At 38.4% G+C, this 21,074-nt stretch overlaps 1 protein-coding gene across 1 annotated transcript in view; it reads left to right on the top strand.

Annotated features, from left to right (window-relative positions):
- Positions 1-21,074, top strand: part of LOC128657017 (oocyte zinc finger protein XlCOF6-like) — a 119,111-nt gene that overhangs the window by 21,152 nt on the left and 76,885 nt on the right. Inside the window, exon 8 of the mRNA XM_053711241.1 lies at positions 16,061-16,159. Within this exon, the coding sequence (XP_053567216.1) occupies positions 16,061-16,159 (99 nt within the window). The remainder of the gene's footprint in view (positions 1-16,060; positions 16,160-21,074) is intronic.

Raw genomic sequence — 21,074 nt, 5'->3', positions numbered from 1 at the left:
TATAACCTCAGTTTACCTGTTTCTAAGCCTCTGCAGGCCACCTCTTATCTCTGTGCCTTTTATTAGCCTTTTACAGCCATATAGTGCTAGTTCATGTGTGTCATATGGATAACATTGTTATATTAATATACTTTATAACCTCAGTTTACCTGTTTCTAAGCCCCTCTTATCTCAGTGCCTTTTATTAGCTTTTTACAGCCATACAGTGCTAGTTCATGTGTGTCATATGGATAACATTGTTATATTAATATACTTTATAACCTCAGTTTCCCTGTTTCTAAGCCTCTGCAGGCCATCTCTTATCTCGGTGCCTTTTATTAGCCTTTTACAGCCATACAGTGCTAGTTCATGTGTGTCATATGGATAACATTGTTATATTAATATACTTTATAACCTCCGTTTCCCTGTTTCTAAGCCTCTGCAGGCCATCTCTTATCTCTGTGCCTTTTATTAGCCTTTTATAGCCATACAGTGCTAGTTCATGTAAGTCATATAGATAACATTGTTATATTAATATTATTATTTTTGTTCAAAAAGATAGATAACGCCTTTACTACCCATTCCCCAGCTTTGCATAACCAACATTGTTATATTAATATACTTTATAACCTCAGTTTACCTGTTTCTAAGCCCCTGCAGGCCATCTCTTATCTCAGTGCCTTTTATTAGCCTTTTACAACCATAGAGTGCTAGTTCATGTGTGTCATATGGATAACATTGTTATATTAATATACTTTATAACCTTAATTTACCTGTTTCTTTCATGTAATTAGCAAGAGTCCATGAGCTAGTGACGTATGGGATATACATTCCTACCAGGAGGGGCAAAGTTTCCCAAACCTCAAAATGCCTATAAATAAACCCCTCACCACACCCACAAATCAGTTTTACAAACTTTTTCCTCTCAGCGTGCAGTGAATGTCAGAGGGATGTGAGGAGAGTATTGCCTATTTGAATTCAATGATCTCCTTCTACGGGGTCTATTTCATAGGTTCTCTGTTATCGGTCATAGAGATTCATCTCTTACCTCCCTTTTCAGATCGACGATATACTCTTTTATATATACCATTACCTCTGCTGATTTTCGTTTCAGTACTGGTTTGGCTTTCTACAACATGTAGATGAGTGTCCTGGGGTAAGTAAGTCTTATTTTCTGTGACACTCTAAGCTATGGTTGGGCACTTTTTTATAAAGTTCTAAATATATGTATTCAAACATTTATTTGCCTTGACTCAGGATGTTCAACATTCCTTATTTCAGACAGTCAGTTTCATATTTGGGATAATGCATTTGAATAAATCAATTTTTTTCTTACCTTAAAATTTGACTTTTCCCTGTGGGCTGTTAGGCTCGCGGGGGCTGAAAATGCTTCATTTTATTGCGTCATTCTTGGTGCGGACTTTTTTGGCGCAAATTTTTTTTCTGTTTCCGGCGTCATACGTGTCGCCGGAAGTTGCGTCATTTTTTGACGTTCTTTTGCGCCAAAAGTGTCGGCGTTCCGGATGAGGCGTCATTTTTGGCGCCAAAAGCATTTAGGCGCCAAATAATGTGGGCGTCTTTTTTGGCGCTAAAAAAATATGGGCGTCACTATTGTCTCCACATTATTTAAGTCTCATTATTTATTGCTTCTGGTTGCTAGAAGCTTGTTCACTGGCATTTTTTCCCATTCCTGAAACTGTCATTTAAGGAATTTGATCAATTTTGCTTTATATGTTGTTTTTTCTATTACATATTGCAAGATGTCCCACGTTGAAACTGAGTCAGAAGATACTTCTGGAAAATTGCTGCCTGGTGCTGGAGCTACCAAAGCTAAGTGTATCTGCTGTAAACTTTTGGTAGCTGTTCCTCCAGCTGTTGTTTGTATTGAATGTCATGACAAACTTGTTAATGCAGATAATATTTCCTTTAGTAAAGTTACATTACCTGTTGCTGTTCCGTCAACATCTAATACTCAGAGTGTTCCTGATAACATAAGAGATTTTGTTTCTAAATCCATTAAGAAGGCTATGTCTGTTATTCCTCCTTCTAGTAAATGTAAAAAGTCTTTTAAAACTTTTCATTTTTCAGATGAATTTTTAAATGAACATCATCATTCTGATTCTGATAATGGTTCTTCTGGTTCAGAGGATTCTGTCTCAGAGGTTGATGCTGATAAATCTTCATATTTATTTAAAATGGAATTTATTCGTTCTTTACTTAAAGAAGTCCTAATTGCATTAGAAATTGAGGATTCTGGTCCTCTTGATACTAAATCTAAACGTTTAGATAAGGTTTTTAAATCTCCTGTAGTTATTCCAGAAGTTTTTCCTGTCCCTGGTGCTATTTCTGAAGTATTTTCCAGGGAATGGAATAATTTGGGTAATTCATTTACTCCTTCTAAACGTTTTAAGCAATTCTATCCTGTGCCATCTGACAGATTAGAGTTTTGGGACAAAATCCCTAAGGTTGATGGAGCTGTCTCTACTCTTGCTAAGCGTACTACTATTCCTACGGCAGATGGTACTTCCTTTAAGGATCCTTTAGATAGGAAAATTGAATCCTTTCTAAGAAAAGCTTACTTGTGTTCAGGTAATCTTCTTAGACCTGCTATATCTTTAGCGGATGTTGCTGCAGCTTCAACTTTTTGGTTAGAAGCTTTAGCGCAACAAGTAACAGATCATAATTCTCATAGCATTATTATTCTTCTTCAACATGCTAATAATTTTATTTGTGATGCCATCTTTGATATCGTTAGAGTTGATGTCAGGTATATGTATCTAGCTATTTTAGCTAGAAGAGCTTTATGGCTTAAAACTTGGAATGCTGATATGTCTTCTAAGTCTACTCTGCTTTCCCTTTCTTTCCAGGGTAATAAATTATTTGGTTCTCAGTTGGATTCTATTATCTCAACTGTTACTGGAGGGAAAGGAACTTTTTTACCACAGGATAAAAAATCTAAAGGTAAATTTAGGTCTAATAATCGTTTTCGTTCCTTTCGTCACAACAAGGAACAAAAGCCTGATCCTTCATCCTCAGGAGCGGTATCAGTTTGGAAACCATCTCCAGTCTGGAATAAATCCAAGCCTTTTAGAAAATCAAAGCCAGCTCCTAAGTCCACATGAAGGTGCGGCCCTCATTCCAGCTCAGCTGGTAGGGGGCAGATTACATTTTTTCAAAGAAATTTGGATCAATTCCGTTCACAATCTTTGGATTCAGAACATTGTTTCAGAAGGTTACAGAATTGGCTTCAAGATAAGGCCTCCTGCAAAGAGATTTTTTCTTTCCCGTGTCCCAGTAAATCCAGCGAAGGCTCAAGCATTTCTGAAATATGTTTCAGATCTAGAGTTGGCTGGAGTAATTATGCCAGTTCCAGTTCTGGAACAGGGGCTGGGGTTTTATTCAAATCTCTTCATTGTACCAAAGAAGGAGAATTTCTAAGCCCCTCTTATCTCAGTGCCTTTTATTAGCTTTTTACAGCCATACAGTGCTAGTTCATGTGTGTCATATGGATAACATTGTTATATTAATATACTTTATAACCTCCGTTTCCCTGTTTCTAAGCCTCTGCAGGCCATCTCTTATCTCGGTGCCTTTTATTAGCCTTTTACAGCCATACAGTGCTAGTTCATGTGTGTCATATGGATAACATTGTTATATTAATATACTTTATAACCTCCGTTTCCCTGTTTCTAAGCCTCTGCAGGCCATCTCTTATCTCTGTGCCTTTTATTAGCCTTTTATAGCCATACAGTGCTAGTTCATGTAAGTCATATAGATAACATTGTTATATTAATATTATTATTTTTGTTCAAAAAGATAGATAACGCCTTTACTACCCATTCCCCAGCTTTGCATAACCAACATTGTTATATTAATATACTTTATAACCTCAGTTTACCTGTTTCTAAGCCCCTGCAGGCCATCTCTTATCTCAGTGCCTTTTATTAGCCTTTTACAACCATAGAGTGCTAGTTCATGTGTGTCATATGGATAACATTGTTATATTAATATACTTTATAACCTTAATTTACCTGTTTCTTTCATGTAATTAGCAAGAGTCCATGAGCTAGTGACGTATGGGATATACATTCCTACCAGGAGGGGCAAAGTTTCCCAAACCTCAAAATGCCTATAAATAAACCCCTCACCACACCCACAAATCAGTTTTACAAACTTTTTCCTCTCAGCGTGCAGTGAATGTCAGAGGGATGTGAGGAGAGTATTGCCTATTTGAATTCAATGATCTCCTTCTACGGGGTCTATTTCATAGGTTCTCTGTTATCGGTCATAGAGATTCATCTCTTACCTCCCTTTTCAGATCGACGATATACTCTTTTATATATACCATTACCTCTGCTGATTTTCGTTTCAGTACTGGTTTGGCTTTCTACAACATGTAGATGAGTGTCCTGGGGTAAGTAAGTCTTATTTTCTGTGACACTCTAAGCTATGGTTGGGCACTTTTTTATAAAGTTCTAAATATATGTATTCAAACATTTATTTGCCTTGACTCAGGATGTTCAACATTCCTTATTTCAGACAGTCAGTTTCATATTTGGGATAATGCATTTGAATAAATCAATTTTTTTCTTACCTTAAAATTTGACTTTTCCCTGTGGGCTGTTAGGCTCGCGGGGGCTGAAAATGCTTCATTTTATTGCGTCATTCTTGGTGCGGACTTTTTTGGCGCAAATTTTTTTTCTGTTTCCGGCGTCATACGTGTCGCCGGAAGTTGCGTCATTTTTTGACGTTCTTTTGCGCCAAAAGTGTCGGCGTTCCGGATGAGGCGTCATTTTTGGCGCCAAAAGCATTTAGGCGCCAAATAATGTGGGCGTCTTTTTTGGCGCTAAAAAAATATGGGCGTCACTATTGTCTCCACATTATTTAAGTCTCATTATTTATTGCTTCTGGTTGCTAGAAGCTTGTTCACTGGCATTTTTTCCCATTCCTGAAACTGTCATTTAAGGAATTTGATCAATTTTGCTTTATATGTTGTTTTTTTCTATTACATATTGCAAGATGTCCCACGTTGAAACTGAGTCAGAAGATACTTCTGGAAAATTGCTGCCTGGTGCTGGAGCTACCAAAGCTAAGTGTATCTGCTGTAAACTTTTGGTAGCTGTTCCTCCAGCTGTTGTTTGTATTGAATGTCATGACAAACTTGTTAATGCAGATAATATTTCCTTTAGTAAAGTTACATTACCTGTTGCTGTTCCGTCAACATCTAATACTCAGAGTGTTCCTGATAACATAAGAGATTTTGTTTCTAAATCCATTAAGAAGGCTATGTCTGTTATTCCTCCTTCTAGTAAATGTAAAAAGTCTTTTAAAACTTTTCATTTTTCAGATGAATTTTTAAATGAACATCATCATTCTGATTCTGATAATGGTTCTTCTGGTTCAGAGGATTCTGTCTCAGAGGTTGATGCTGATAAATCTTCATATTTATTTAAAATGGAATTTATTCGTTCTTTACTTAAAGAAGTCCTAATTGCATTAGAAATTGAGGATTCTGGTCCTCTTGATACTAAATCTAAACGTTTAGATAAGGTTTTTAAATCTCCTGTAGTTATTCCAGAAGTTTTTCCTGTCCCTGGTGCTATTTCTGAAGTATTTTCCAGGGAATGGAATAATTTGGGTAATTCATTTACTCCTTCTAAACGTTTTAAGCAATTCTATCCTGTGCCATCTGACAGATTAGAGTTTTGGGACAAAATCCCTAAGGTTGATGGAGCTGTCTCTACTCTTGCTAAGCGTACTACTATTCCTACGGCAGATGGTACTTCCTTTAAGGATCCTTTAGATAGGAAAATTGAATCCTTTCTAAGAAAAGCTTACTTGTGTTCAGGTAATCTTCTTAGACCTGCTATATCTTTAGCGGATGTTGCTGCAGCTTCAACTTTTTGGTTAGAAGCTTTAGCGCAACAAGTAACAGATCATAATTCTCATAGCATTATTATTCTTCTTCAACATGCTAATAATTTTATTTGTGATGCCATCTTTGATATCGTTAGAGTTGATGTCAGGTATATGTATCTAGCTATTTTAGCTAGAAGAGCTTTATGGCTTAAAACTTGGAATGCTGATATGTCTTCTAAGTCTACTCTGCTTTCCCTTTCTTTCCAGGGTAATAAATTATTTGGTTCTCAGTTGGATTCTATTATCTCAACTGTTACTGGAGGGAAAGGAACTTTTTTACCACAGGATAAAAAATCTAAAGGTAAATTTAGGTCTAATAATCGTTTTCGTTCCTTTCGTCACAACAAGGAACAAAAGCCTGATCCTTCATCCTCAGGAGCGGTATCAGTTTGGAAACCATCTCCAGTCTGGAATAAATCCAAGCCTTTTAGAAAATCAAAGCCAGCTCCTAAGTCCACATGAAGGTGCGGCCCTCATTCCAGCTCAGCTGGTAGGGGGCAGATTACATTTTTTCAAAGAAATTTGGATCAATTCCGTTCACAATCTTTGGATTCAGAACATTGTTTCAGAAGGTTACAGAATTGGCTTCAAGATAAGGCCTCCTGCAAAGAGATTTTTTCTTTCCCGTGTCCCAGTAAATCCAGCGAAGGCTCAAGCATTTCTGAAATATGTTTCAGATCTAGAGTTGGCTGGAGTAATTATGCCAGTTCCAGTTCTGGAACAGGGGCTGGGGTTTTATTCAAATCTCTTCATTGTACCAAAGAAGGAGAATTCCTTCAGACCAGTTCTGGATCTAAAAATATTGAATCGTTATGTAAGGATACCAACATTCAAAATGGTAACTGTAAGGACTATCCTGCCTTTTGTTCAGCAAGGGCATTATATGCCTACAATAGATTTACAGGATGCATATCTGCATATTCCGATTCATCCAGATAACTATCAGTTTCTGAGATTCTCTTTCCTAGACAAGCATTACCAGTTTGTGGCTCTGCCGTTTGGCCTAGCAACAGCTCCAAGAATTTTTACAAAGGTTCTCGGTGCCCTTCTGTCTGTAATCAGAGAACAGGGTATTGTGGTATTTCCTTATTTGGACGATATCTTGGTACTTGCTCAGTCTTCACATTTAGCAGAATCTCATATGAATCGACTTGTGTTGTTTCTTCAAGATCATGGTTGGAGGATCAATTTACCAAAAAGTTCATTGATTCCTCAGACAAGGGTAACCTTTTTAGGTTTCCAGATAGATTCAGTGTCCATGACTCTGTCTCTGACAGACAAGAGACGTCTAAAATTGATATCAGCTTGTCGAAACCTTCAGTCACAATCATTCCCTTCGGTAGCCTTATGCATGGAAATTCTAGGTCTTATGACTGCTGCATCGGACGCAATCCCCTTTGCTCGTTTTCACATGCGACCTCTTCAGCTCTGTATGCTGAACCAGTGGTGCAGGGATTACACAAACATATCTCAATTAATATCTTTAAAACCGATTGTACGACACTCTCTGACGTGGTGGACAGATCACCATCGTTTAGTTCAGGGGGCTTCTTTTGTTCTTCCGACCTGGACTGTAATTTCAACAGATGCAAGTCTTACAGGTTGGGGAGCTGTGTGGGGGTCTCTGACAGCACAAGGGGTTTGGGAATCTCAGGAGGTGAGATTACCGATCAATATTTTGGAACTCCGTGCAATTTTCAGAGCTCTTCAGTCTTGGCCTCTTCTAAAGAGAGAATCATTCATTTGTTTTCAGACAGACAATGTCACAACTGTGGCATACATCAATCATCAAGGAGGGACTCGCAGTCCTCTGGCTATGAAAGAAGTATCTCGAATTCTGGTATGGGCGGAATCCAGCTCCTGTCTAGTTTCTGCGGTTCATATCCCAGGTATAGACAATTGGGAAGCGGATTATCTCAGTCGCCAAACGTTACATCCGGGCGAATGGTCTCTTCACCCAGAGGTATTTCTTCAGATTGTTCAAATGTGGGGACTTCCAGAAATAGATCTGATGGCCTCTCATCTAAACAAGAAACTTCCCAGGTATCTGTCAAGATCCAGGGATCCTCAAGCGGAAGCAGTGGATGCATTGTCACTTCCCTGCAAGTATCATCCTGCCTATATCTTTCCGTCTCTAGTTCTTCTTCCAAGAGTAATCTCCAAGATTCTGAAGGAATGCTCGTTTGTTCTGCTGGTAGCTCCAGCATGGCCTCACAGGTTTTGGTATGCGGATCTTGTCCGGATGGCCTCTTGCCAACCGTGGACTCTTCCGTTAAGACAAGACCTTCTGTCGCAAGGTCCTTTTTTCCATCAGGATCTCAAATCCTTAAATTTAAAGGTATGGAGATTGAACGCTTGATTCTTGGTCAAAGAGGTTTCTCTGACTCTGTGATTAATACTATGTTACAGGCTTGTAAATCTGTATCTAGGGAGATATATTATAGAGTCTGGAAGACTTATATTTCTTGGTGTCTTTCTCATCATTTTTCCTGGCGTTCTTTTAGAATTCCGAGAATTTTACAGTTTCTTCAGGATGGTTTGGATAAAGGTTTGTCTGCAAGTTCCTTGAAAGGACAAATCTCTGCTCTTTCTGTTCTTTTTCACAGAAAGATTGCTAATCTTCCTGATATTCATTGTTTTGTACAAGCTTTGGTTCGTATAAAACCTGTCATTAAGTCAATTTCTCCTCCTTGGAGTTTGAATTTGGTTCTGGGGGCTCTTCAAGCTCCTCAGTTTGAACCTATGCATTCATTGGACATTAAATTACTTTCTTGGAAAGTTTTGTTCCTTTTGGCCATCTCTTCTGCCAGAAGAGTTTCTGAATTATCTGCTCTTTCTTGTGAGTCTCCTTTTCTGATTTTTCACCAGGATAAGGCGGTGTTGTGAACTTCTTTTAAATTTTTACCGAAGGTTGTGAATTCCAACAACATTAGTAGAGAAATTGTGGTTCCTTCATTATGTCCTAATCCTAAGAATTCTAAGGAGAAATCATTGCATTCTTTGGATGTAGTTAGAGCTTTGAAATATTATGTTGAAGCTACTAAGAATTTCCGAAAGACTTCTAGTCTTATTTGTTATCTTTTCCGGTTCTAGGAAAGGTCAGAAGGCCTCTGCCATTTCTTTGGCATCTTGGTTGAAATCTTTAATTCATCATGCTTATGTCGAGTCGGGTAAAACTCCGCCTCAAAGGATTACAGCTCATTCTACTAGGTCAGTTTCTACTTCCTGGGCGTTTAGGAATGAAGCTTCAGTTGATCAGATTTGCAAAGCAGCAACTTGGTCTTCTTTGCATACTTTTACTAAATTCTACCATTTTGATGTGTTTTCTTCTTCTGAACTGTTTTTGGTAGAAAAGTACTTCAGGCAGCTGTTTCAGTTTGAATCTTCTGCTTATGTTTTCAGTTTTTTTCATTATAAAATTTAAACTTTATTTTGGGTGTGGATTATTTTTCAGCGGAATTGGCTGTCTTTATTTTATCCCTCCCTCTCTAGTGACTCTTGCGTGGAAAGATCCACATCTTGGGTAGTCATTATCCCATACGTCACTAGCTCATGGACTCTTGCTAATTACATGAAAGAAAACATAATTTCTTTCATGTAATTAGCAAGAGTCCATGAGCTAGTGACGTATGGGATATACATTCCTACCAGGAGGGGCGAAGTTTCCCAAACCTTAAAATGCCTATAAATACACCCCTCACCACACCCACAATTCAGTTTTACAAACTTTGCCTCCGATGGAGGTGGTGAAGTAAGTTTGTGCTAGATTCTACGTTGATATGCGCTCCGCAGCAAGTTGGAGCCCGGTTTTCCTCTCAGCGTGCAGTGAATGTCAGAGGGATGTGAGGAGAGTATTGCCTATTTGAATGCAGTGATCTCCTTCTACGGGGTCTATTTCATAGGTTCTCTGTTATCGGTCGTAGAGATTCATCTCTTACCTCCCTTTTCAGATCGACGATATACTCTTATATATACCATTACCTCTGCTGATTCTCGTTTCAGTACTGGTTCTACAAACATGTAGATGAGTGTCCTGGGGTAAGTAAATCTTATTTTCTGTGACACTCTAAGCTATGGTTGGGCACTTTGTTTATAAAGTTCTAAATATATGTATTCAAACATTTATTTGCCTTGACTCAGAATGTTCAACTTTCCTTATTTTTCAGACAGTCAGTTTCATATTTGGGATAATGCATTTGAATTAATCATTTTTTCTTACCTTCAAAAATTTGACTCTTTTTTCCCTGTGGGCTGTTAGGCTCGCGGGGGCTGAAAATGCTTCATTTTATTGCGTCATTCTTGGCGCGGACTTTTTTGGCGCAAAAATTATTTTCCGTTTCCGGCGTCATACGTGTCGCCGGAAGTTGCGTCATTTTTTGACGTTATTTTGCGCCAAAAATGTCGGCGTTCCGGATGTGGCGTCATTTTTGGCGCCAAAAGCATTTAGGCGCCAAATAATGTGGGCGTCTTATTTGGCGCTAAAAAATAAGGGCGTCGCTTTTGTCTCCACATTATTTAAGTCTTATTTTTTCATTGCTTCTGGTTGCTAGAAGCTTGTTCTTTGGCATTTTTTCCCATTCCTGAAACTGTCATTTAAGGAATTTGATCAATTTTGCTTTATATGTTGTTTTTTTTTTCTCTTACATATTGCAAGATGTCTCACGTTGCATCTGAGTCAGAAGATACTACAGGAAAATCGCTGTCTAGTGCTGGAGCTACCAAGCTAAGTGTATCTGCTATAATTTTTGGTGTCTGTTTCTCCAGCTGTTGTTTGTATTGCATGTCATGACAAACTTATTAATGCAGATAAAATTTCCTTTAGTACTGTTACATTACCTGTTGCTGTTCCGTCAACATCTAATTTTCAGAGTGTTCCTGATAAACATAAGAGATTTTATTTTTTAAATCCATTAAGAAGGCTATGTCTGTTATTTCTCCTTCTAGTTTACATAAAAGTCTTTTAAAACTTCTCTTTTTTCAGATGAATTTTTAAATGAACATCATCATTCTGATACTGATAATGGTTCTTCTGGTTCAGAGGTTTCTGTCTCAGAGGTTGATGCTGATAAATCTTTGTATTTGTTCAAGATGGAATTTATTCGTTCTTTATTTAAAGAAGTATTAATTGCATTAGAAATAGAGGATTCTGGTCCTCTTGATACTAAATCTAAACGTTTAAATAAGGTTTTTAAATCTCCTGTAGTTATTCCAGAAGTGTTTAATCTCCCTGATGCTATTTCTGAAGTAATTTCCAGGGAATGGAATAATTTGGGTAATTCTTTTACTCCTTCCAAACGTTTAAGCAATTATATCCTGTGCCATCTGACAGATTAGAGTTTTTTTGGGGACAAAATCCCTAAGGTTATGGGGCTGTCTCTACTCCTGCTAAATGTGCTACTATTCCTACGGCAGATAGTACTTCATTTAAGGATCCTTTAGATAGGAAAATTGAATCCTTTCTAAGAAAAGCTTACTTATGTTCAGGTAATCTTCTTAGACCTGCTAAATTTTTAGCGGATGTTGCTGCAGCCTCAACTTTTTGGTTAGAAGCTTTAGCGCAACAAGTAACAGATCATAATTTTATAGCATTATTATTATTCTATAACATGCTAATAATTTTGTTGGTGATACCATCTTTTGATATCATTAGAGTTGATGTCAGGTATATGTCTCTAGCTATTTTAGCTAGAAAAGCTTTATGGATTAAACTTGGAATGCTGATATGTCTTCTAAGTCACCTTTGCTTTCCCTTTCTTTCCAGGGTAATAAATTATTATCTCAACTGTTTCTGGAAGGAAGGGAACTTTTTTTACCAAAGGATAAAAAATCTAAGGTAAATTTAGGTCTAATAATCATTTTCGTTCCTTTCCTCATAATAAGGAACAAAAGCCTGATCCTTCATCCTCAGGAAAGATATCAGTTTGGAAACTATTTTCAGTTTGGAATATATCCAAGCCTTATAGAAAACCTATAGCCAGCTCCTAAGTACCCATGAAGGTGCGGACCTTATTCCAGCTCAGCTGGTATGGGGCAGATTATGTTTTCTTCAAAGATATTTGGATCAATTCCGTTCTCAATCTCTGGTTTCAGAACATTGTTTCAGAAAGGTACAGAATTGGCTTCAGTTGAGGCCTCCTGCTAAGAGATTTTTTTCTTTTCCGTGTCCCAGTTAACACAGCAAAGGCTCAGCATTTCTGAAATGTGTTTCAGATCTAGAGTTGGCTGGAGTAATTATGCCAGTTCCAGTTCTGGAACAGGGGCTGGGGTTTTATTTTATCTCTTCATTGTACCAAAGAAGGTCAATTCCTTCAGACCAGTTCCGGATCTATCAATATTGAATTGTTATGTAAGGATACCAACATTCAAGATGGTTACTGTAGGACTATCCTGCCTTTTGTTTAGCAAGGGCATTATATGTCTACAATAGATTTACAGGATGTGTATCTGCATATTCCGATTCATCCAGATCACTTTAGTGTCTGAGATTCTCTTTTTAGACAAGCATTACCAGTTTTGTGGCTCTACCGTTTGGCCTAGCCTCAGTTCCAAGAATTTTTTTGGTTCTCGGTGCCCTTCTTTCTGTAATCAGAGAACAGGGTTTTGGTATTTCCTTATTGGACGATATCTGGGTACTTGCTCAGTCTTCTCATTTTCGAAGAATCTCATACGAATCGACTTGTGTTGTTTCTTCAAGTTCATGGTTGGAGGATCATTTTACCAATCAGTTCATTGATTCCTCAGACAAGGGTAACCTTTTTAGGTTTCTAGATAGATTCAGTGTCTATGACTCTGTCCTTGTCAGACAAGAGAAGTTTAACATTGATATCAGCTTGTCAAAACCTTCAGTCACAATCATTCCCTTTGGTAGCCTTATGCATGGAAATTTTTTGGTCTTAGGACTGCCGCATCAGATGCGATCTCCTTTGCTCATTTTCACATGCGACCTCTTCAGCTCTGTATGCTGAACCAATGGTGCAGGGATTACTCAAAGATATCTCAATTAATATCTTTAAACCGATTATACGACACTCTCTGACATGGTGGACAGATCACCATCGTTTAGTTCAGGGGGCTTCTTGTTCTTCCGACCTGGACTATAATCTCAACAGATGCAAGTCTTACAGGTTGGGGAGCTGTGTGGGGGTATCTGACGGCACAAGGGGTTTGGGAATCTCAGGAGGTGAGATTTCCGATCAATATTTTGGAACTCCGTGCAATTTTCAGAGCTCTTCAGTCTTGACCTCTTCTGAAGAGAGAGTTGTTCATTTGTTTTCAGATAGACAATGTCACAACTGTGGCATACATCAATCATCAAGGAGGGACTCACAGTCCTCTAGCTATGAAAGAAGTATCTTGAATTTTGGTTTGGGCGGAATCCAGCTCCTGTCTAATCTCTGCGGTTCATATCCCAGGTATGGACAATTGGAAAGCGGATTATCTCAGTCGCCAAACGTTGCACCTGGGCGAATGGTCTTCACCCAGAGGTATTTCCTCAGATTGTTCAAATGTGGGAACTCCCAGAAATAGATCTGATGGCTTCTCATCTAAACAAGAAACTTCCCTGGTATCTGTCCGGATCCCGGGATCCTCGGGCGGAGGCAGTGGATGCATTTACAAGTGTCATCCTGCCTATATCTTTCTGCCTCTAGTTCTTCTTCCAAGGGTATTCTCCAATATTCTAAAGGAATGCTCGTTTGTCCTGCTGGTAGCTCCAGCATGGCCTCACAGGTTTTGGTATGCGGATCTTGTCCGGATGGCCTCTTGCCGGCTGTGGACTCTTCCGTTAAGACCAGTCTTTCTGTCTCAAGGTTCTTTTTTCCATCAGGATCTCAAAACCTTAGTTTTAAGGTGTGGAGTTTGAACGCTTGATTCTTGGTCAAAGAGGTTTCTCTGACTCTGTGATTGATACTATGTGACAGGCTCGTAAATCTGTATCTAGAGAGATATATTATAGAGTCTGGAAGACTTATATTTCTTCAGGATGGTTTAGATAAAGGTTTGTCCGCAAGTTTCTTGTAAGACCAATCTCTGCTCTTTCTGTTCTTTTTCACAGAAGGATTGCTAATCTTCCTGATATTCATTGTTTTGTACAACCTTTGGTTCGTATAAAACTTGTCATTAAGTCAATTTCTCCTCCTTGGAGTTTGAATTTGGTTCTGGGGGCTCTTCAAGCTCCTCCTTTTGAACCCATGCATTCTTTGGTCGTTATATAACTTTCTTGGAAAGTTTTGTTTCTTTTGGCCATCTCTTCTGCCAGAAGAGTCTCTGAATTATCTACTCTTTTTTTGTGAGTCTCCTTTTCTGATTTTGCATCAGGATAAGGCGGTGCTGCGAACTTCTTTTGATTTTTTTACCTAAGGTTGTGAATTCTAACAACATTAGTAGAGAAATTGTGGTTCCTTCATTATGTCCTAATCCTATGAATTCTAAGGAGAAATCATTGCATTCTTTGGATGCTGTTAGAGCTTTCTAATATTATGTTGAAGCTACTAAGTCTTTCCGAAAGACTTCTAGTCTATTTGTCATCTTTTCCGGTTCTAGAAAAGACCAGAAAGCTTCTGCCATTTCTTTGGCATCTTGGTTGAAATCTTTATTTCATCATGCCTATGTTGAGTCGGGTAACACTCCGCCTCAAAGGATTACAGCTCATTCTACTAGGTCAGTTTCTACTTCCTGGGCATTTAAGAATGAAGCTTCGGTTGATCAGATTTGCAAAACAGCAACTTGGTCCTCTTTGCATACTTTTACTAAATTCTACCATTTTTCATGTGTTTTCTTCTTCTGAAGCAGTTTTTGGTAGAAACGTACTTCAGGCAGTGGTTTCAGTTTGAATCTTCTGCTTATGTTTTTTCATTAAATTTTATTCTGGGTGTGGATTATTTTCAGCAGGAATTGGCTGTCTTTATTTTATCCCTCCCTCTCTAGTGACTCTTGTGTGGAAAGATCCACATCTTGGGTAATCATTATCCCATACGTCACTAGCTCATGGACTCTTGCTAATTACATGAAAGAAAACATAATTTATGTAAGAACTTACCTGATAAATTCATTTCTTTCATATTAGCAAGAGTCCATGAGGCCCGCCCTTTTTTGTGATGGTTTTGATTTTTTTGTATAAAGCACAATTATTCCAATTCCCTATTTTATATGCTTTCGCACTTATTTCTTATCACCCCACTTCTTGGCTATTCGTTAAACTGAATTGTGGGTGTGGTGAGGGGTGTATTTATAGGCATTTTAAGGTTTGGGAAACTTTGCCCCTCCTGGTAGGAATGTATATCCCATACGTCACTAGCTCATGGACTCTTGCTAATATGAAAGAAATGAATTTATCAGGTAAGTTCTTACATAAATTATGTTTTCTAAGCCCCTGCAGGCCATCTCTTATCTCGGTGCCTTTTATTAGCCTTTTACAGCCATACAGTGCTAGTTCATGTGTGTCATATGGATAACATTGTTATATTAATATACTTTATAACCTCAGTTTACCTGTTTCTAAGCCCCTGCAGGCCATCTCTTATCTCAGCGCCTTTTATTAGCCTTTTACAGCCATACAGTGCTAGTTCATGTGTGTCATATGGATAACATTGTTATATTAATATACTTTATAACCTCAGTTTACCTGTTTCTAAGCCCCTCTTATCTCAGTGCCTTTTATTAGCCTTTTACAGCCATACAGTGCTAGTTCATGTGTGTCATATGGATAACATTGTTATATTAATATACTTTATAAACTCAGTTTACCTGTTTCTAAGCCCCTGCAGGCCATCTCTTATCTCAGTGCCTTTTATTAGATTTTTACAGCCATACAGTGCTAGTTCATGTGTATCATATGGATAACATTGTGCTCACTCCCGTGTAGAATGATAATGATTATGCAGGAACAGCACTAATTGGTTGAAATGCAAGATTGTGAAATAAACTGAAATAAGGGGGGCCATCTACATAGACTTAGGTACAAGGTGATCACAGAGGTAAAAAGTGTATTAATATAACTGTGTTTGTTATGGGTAATAAAGGCATTGTCTATTGTTTTAAACAATAACAATTTTCAAGTAGACTATCCCTTTAAGTGTATGGCAATTAAGTACCCATTACTGTGTTAAACATTAGTTGCCTTTGGGGTGAAATGAAATATTGTCTGCAATAAATGTTCTTACAGATGACATTAATACTGACGTAGATGTCAAAACAGAAGATCTGAGTGTAATGTGTCAGCTGGAAGCTCCAATGCAGGAATTGTGTGACAGTGACAATGAAGGTAAGTGCACATGTGTGACAGTGAAGGTAAGTGCACGTGTGTGACAATGCAGGTAAGTGCACGTGTGTGTGACGTGTCTTCTGTTTATGGGGTATTGCCTGGTTTTTATATCTTATTGTCTGTAAGTGCTGTACATTATATTTTCAGTCAGGGTGTCTCCTCAATCACACACTGAGTGTCACAATATAGCCTGATACTCACTGCCTAGTGTTTATTTATCCTCATCATATGGAGCCCAAGCCCTATACAGCTGCTGTCATTTATATCTGCCAGAGTATAATCATTACTGTTGTCATGTGATCAGCTGCAGATACATCAGTATTAGGAGTATTTAGGAGCATAAAATAAATCCCATAGCACTATATGATCTACTCATCTGTATGTCCTGTCTGTATATTTTGAGTTAAAGGGGCATTGTACTTGAACCTTCTATAATACATGTGAAAGACCAGCAGAGAAACAGCTTTGTAATATTTATTTTTACGTGGGAAAAATTTAAAGGGAAATTACATCATTAAAGACAGAACCAACTATTATTAGTGATAAATACCCAGTTGAGAAGTGGCAGCAGCAATGACTATGAAAATGTGCAATAGTGTACGCAGTTGAATTGCATATTTTAATGAGCTGTGAAGACGCACGTGCAAATGCAGGGATGCAGCCCGTGGGTGAAACATTTATTTTAGATACATTTAGGGCAGATTACGAGGGGCACGTTAACATTTATACATGAGCGATAAGGAATTTTATCTCAGCTATTTACTGGCATCTGTTCTTATTACAAGTTGAAAGTACGCTACAATGATTACTGCGTCATCAGAGCCCTGGTTAACTGTTTTGGGAAACAAAAAAGTCACAAAACAAATAAAAAATAAATTACAAAATACATTTTCGATTGTGACGGATACCCCGACTGGGTAGCTCCGTCCAAAGGGTCCTGCTTCCTCCCTGCCGACTGCAGCTGTGTAGCCGCCAAGCGATTACAGCCAGTAGCCCAGCCTGATACCCGACAACACCAGTATTCAGGCTTCCACCCTGTGGCAGACTCTGGTTCCCCCAACTGGGTAGCTCTGCCAGAGGGTCCTTCCTCTCCCTGACAACAGGTCGCTATGTAGCAGAGAAAGTGGCGGACACTGGCTACCCAGACTAGGTAGCTCTGCCAAACGGTTCCTTCTGACACCTAGAACCGGGAACAAGCCACTATGTAGCGAGGAAAGTGATTATAGCAATCCCCACCCAAATTAACTAGACAGACTAGCATTCAGGTAAAAACAAGAACTGATTTTATTGGGAAACACACACTCCTTTTATACACAAACACAGGGTCTTATCTCACTCCCAAATCTCCCGCAATTCCCGCCCCTCTAGACAGGCTGGTGTCAGCCATAGCAGGCACAGTCTCACATAGTCCCAGTACACAGAGGTGGTGTTTTCGGGGTGATCCCGGGGGAGCGGCGGCACTACCAGGGTGCCATTTGAAAACCCTCTGTCCCCAGATGCCCTAGGTGTGATTCGTTTCTGGGGACCGGAGTTACAGACCGTTAAATATGGGGGGGTAGGGGTGTCCAAATCCCTGGTTTCCAAAGTAGCTCTCCTCTGGGAATTCCCCCACCTCTTGTCCTCCCTAGGGGCTACCAATCCCCAAAAGAGTGGAGCTCTGGGGCAAAGGGCCGCAGGAGCGACCGGGGGTAAAGTTAGCGGGTGTCCGTCTTAATGCTGCCAACCAGGAGTTCCAGGAGCCCGGCCAGCTGCGAGTGGTTCGGGCGGTAACCGACACTGTGTGGTGAGGCCAGTCGGCAGTTCCAGTAGCCCAACTAGCCTAGAAGGGTTTTTCCGGTCAGATATCAGCTCTTTCCTGACCAGGTACACATAGCACAAACTAGCTGTGAGTAGGACAGTGTTTGGTGATAATTAATTGTATTATCTGTTATAGTGTTGTGCCTATAAAATTCGTTTTATTCTTTATTAAATGTTATAATTAACAACTGATGTCATAACTAATCAGTTTCTTATAAACCTATGTGCATCCGTGGTATTATTAATACCTTTCTATACTCTACAAGTGTGTATACAACTTATTCTTAAATAGTGATAGTGAACTTATATTGGTGACTAATATGTTCTATACTCTATAATCTGTTAAACGTCTGTATTCAGCTTGTGCTATACACATCTAAGATCAACTTTCCCTTTATCAAAAGATAAATAGATATTATTAAATTGACACTCCTAAATGTTGGACCATGGGATATATTATCCTTGTGTTAATAGAAATGACACTAAACGTATATGTACTTAAAATAGTTTACTTGCATCCATATAAATAACAAAAATGACATAAAATAACATAAAAAATAAAAATTGAAATTAAATTCTATTATTTAAAAATTTTTACACAGATCGAGAGTAGTTTTAGATATTCACCAATGTTTTTTTGATGTTGTTAACCTTGTGTCTTAATATCTGTGTCTGACAATTGCTTGTACCCTATAATTCAAAAACATTCATATAAAAGACATATATACAATCTTGTTTGATCCCATGTGTAAAAACTTCATATATGAAAAAGACTGTTTCAAGTTCTAATATTGTATCGAAATCCAGAACACACTTTCTCATATATACATGTATTGATCCTTGAAATTATGTATGCAGTTCGTATAATTTGTTACAAAAGTTGTGGCCACAACTGTATTCCTTGAATTTCGGTATCACCGAATGACGGAAGTATTGAGCAACGGTAAGGTTGCACTCCCCCTAACCGGACCTCCGATTGATCTAACCTCGGTGTGTTTACAGGGGTCCTGGGAAGCTGCTCGTTACTGGGTTTTTTACCTTGTTGAGGGAGGATCAGCGTCTCTGTTTGAGAAAAAAGTTTCCCGGCGGCTTACTTCCTATCCCTGACGTCGTCCGTTCCACGTGACTTGTTTGAGGCCAATCGGGTAACCGGATCGTGGGGGGAGTGTGCCTCTTTGAAATCCTGGTTCTCTGGAGCCTTTGTAATCCACACTGGATAGTCTGTCTACGTGTTTCAGCGATCTCATGCGCCTTTATCAAGACTTGTATAGTTAGTGTGTATTTTGGCTCTATTTAAGGTTCCGGTCCGATTGTATAACTCCACCCATTTTGTTCAGAGTTAGTCATCATATATATGAATGAGTGTGTTTAAACATTGTTTTTATTTTTATTTTGAACAAACTTTTCTAAAACATTTGTATAGGATACATTTCTCTAATACAAATGACATAGAATATTATGTTATATTGGTAGATACATTAGTTTAGTGCTGTATCAGCATTTCTGAGTATTTCACTCTCTATAAGACATGCTGTATTCTCACATTCTACACAACCATTTGAAAAATGCAATATTGATCCTTATATAGACAAAGGATTTGAGAGAAATATCTGGTGAAATTAACTTAATATGCAATTAAGTAATTGCCCCCCAAATAAGGTTGTGTTGTTTAAAATAAATTGATGAGCATCTTTAATTTGTAAAATAACTGCTCAAAGCAGGTTTTAGTGATTAAAGTTAGGGGATTTGGGGTGTTAGAAAAAAAAGGCACTGAAAAGTGCCTCTACATTGCAGCCTATGGGGAACAAATTTATATGTATAGTGTATGTGTGTGTATATATGTACCGTGTATGCTTATATACATATATATGTATGTACATGTTAATGTATGTGTGTGTGTGTATATATATATATATATATATATATATAACTCATTGTGTAGTTCATTAACAAATCTAGACAGGCCCAGAGGCTTGTTTTCCCACAGAAAACCTCTGAATTACATTGTTTCCAATGCAGCAAAGGATTCTGGGTAAGATATGCAAATTAAGTACACAATGACACACCTTTTTACTTCAGTCTGCTTTTCAGCAGGTTCCCTTTATGCCAAAGTATTGCTGTTCACACAGCTTATAAACTTAGCTAGGGTTAGTGCAGTGATTCATAACCATCCCAGGAAAGACTGTTTCGTGGTTTTTGCCACTCATCAGCTGGGAGAAGGTTAGAATCACTGCTGGGTGAAGTTGATTCCAGGCAGAATACAACAACATTTTAAATTAAGTTTATAAGCTGTGTGAACAGCAATACTTTGACATAAAGGGAACCTGCTGAAAAGCAGACTGAAGTAAAAAGGTGTGTCATTGTGTACTTAATTTGCATATCTTACCCAGAATCCTTTGCTGCATTGGAAACAATGTAATTCAGAGGTTTTCTGTGGGAAAACAAGCCTCTGGGCCTGTCTAGATTTGTTAATGAACTACACAATGAGTTATTTTTTCTATATTTTGTGCGTAGTGGAGGATTTTAAACTCGCCTTTTATCTACCCCTAATTTAAAATGTTGTGGTGTGTGTATATATATACACATATATACACACACACACACACACATATATTATTTACACTTTGCTGCCCATCGCTGCATGACTTGCCCCCTTTGCTGCGCTAGATTCTCTGCCGTGTCTCACCGCATGAGAACAAGGTTCCCATTGGAGCCTAAGGAAGTGCACTCTATTGAGAGTAAAGCTAACATGCAATAGTTTGCTTTGTGCTCCACTTCAAATACCAGCGCATAATTGCGTGCATTATGTATTGATGAATAAATAGAACATATTCTTCTATGTGAAGAACATAGGAATGTGAAATATTTATATTTTCGTGTCATGTTAGAGCACTTGAGAATATGGGATCAGGTTTGTGCGCCAGTAGGGTACCCCCCCACCCCCGTTTTTACTCCATTAACTTCTATGGAGGAATAGGTTATTGTATGCACAATATCCTGATTTCAGCTTTTTATGCTCTTCGGGTTAGCGCGTGAGCTAACAGTTTACTTTCAACTCATAATATGAGCGCAACCCACACAAAAAAAATTACTTCTAGCGCAGTTAACAAGTGGGAGC

Source organism: Bombina bombina, chromosome 4 (genome assembly GCF_027579735.1).
Source record: "Bombina bombina isolate aBomBom1 chromosome 4, aBomBom1.pri, whole genome shotgun sequence".
In the NCBI taxonomy this organism is placed as follows: Eukaryota; Metazoa; Chordata; class Amphibia; order Anura; family Bombinatoridae; genus Bombina; species Bombina bombina.
The sequence above is the reverse complement of the archived record's forward strand: the minus strand, read 5'-3'. Positions and strand labels throughout refer to the sequence as shown.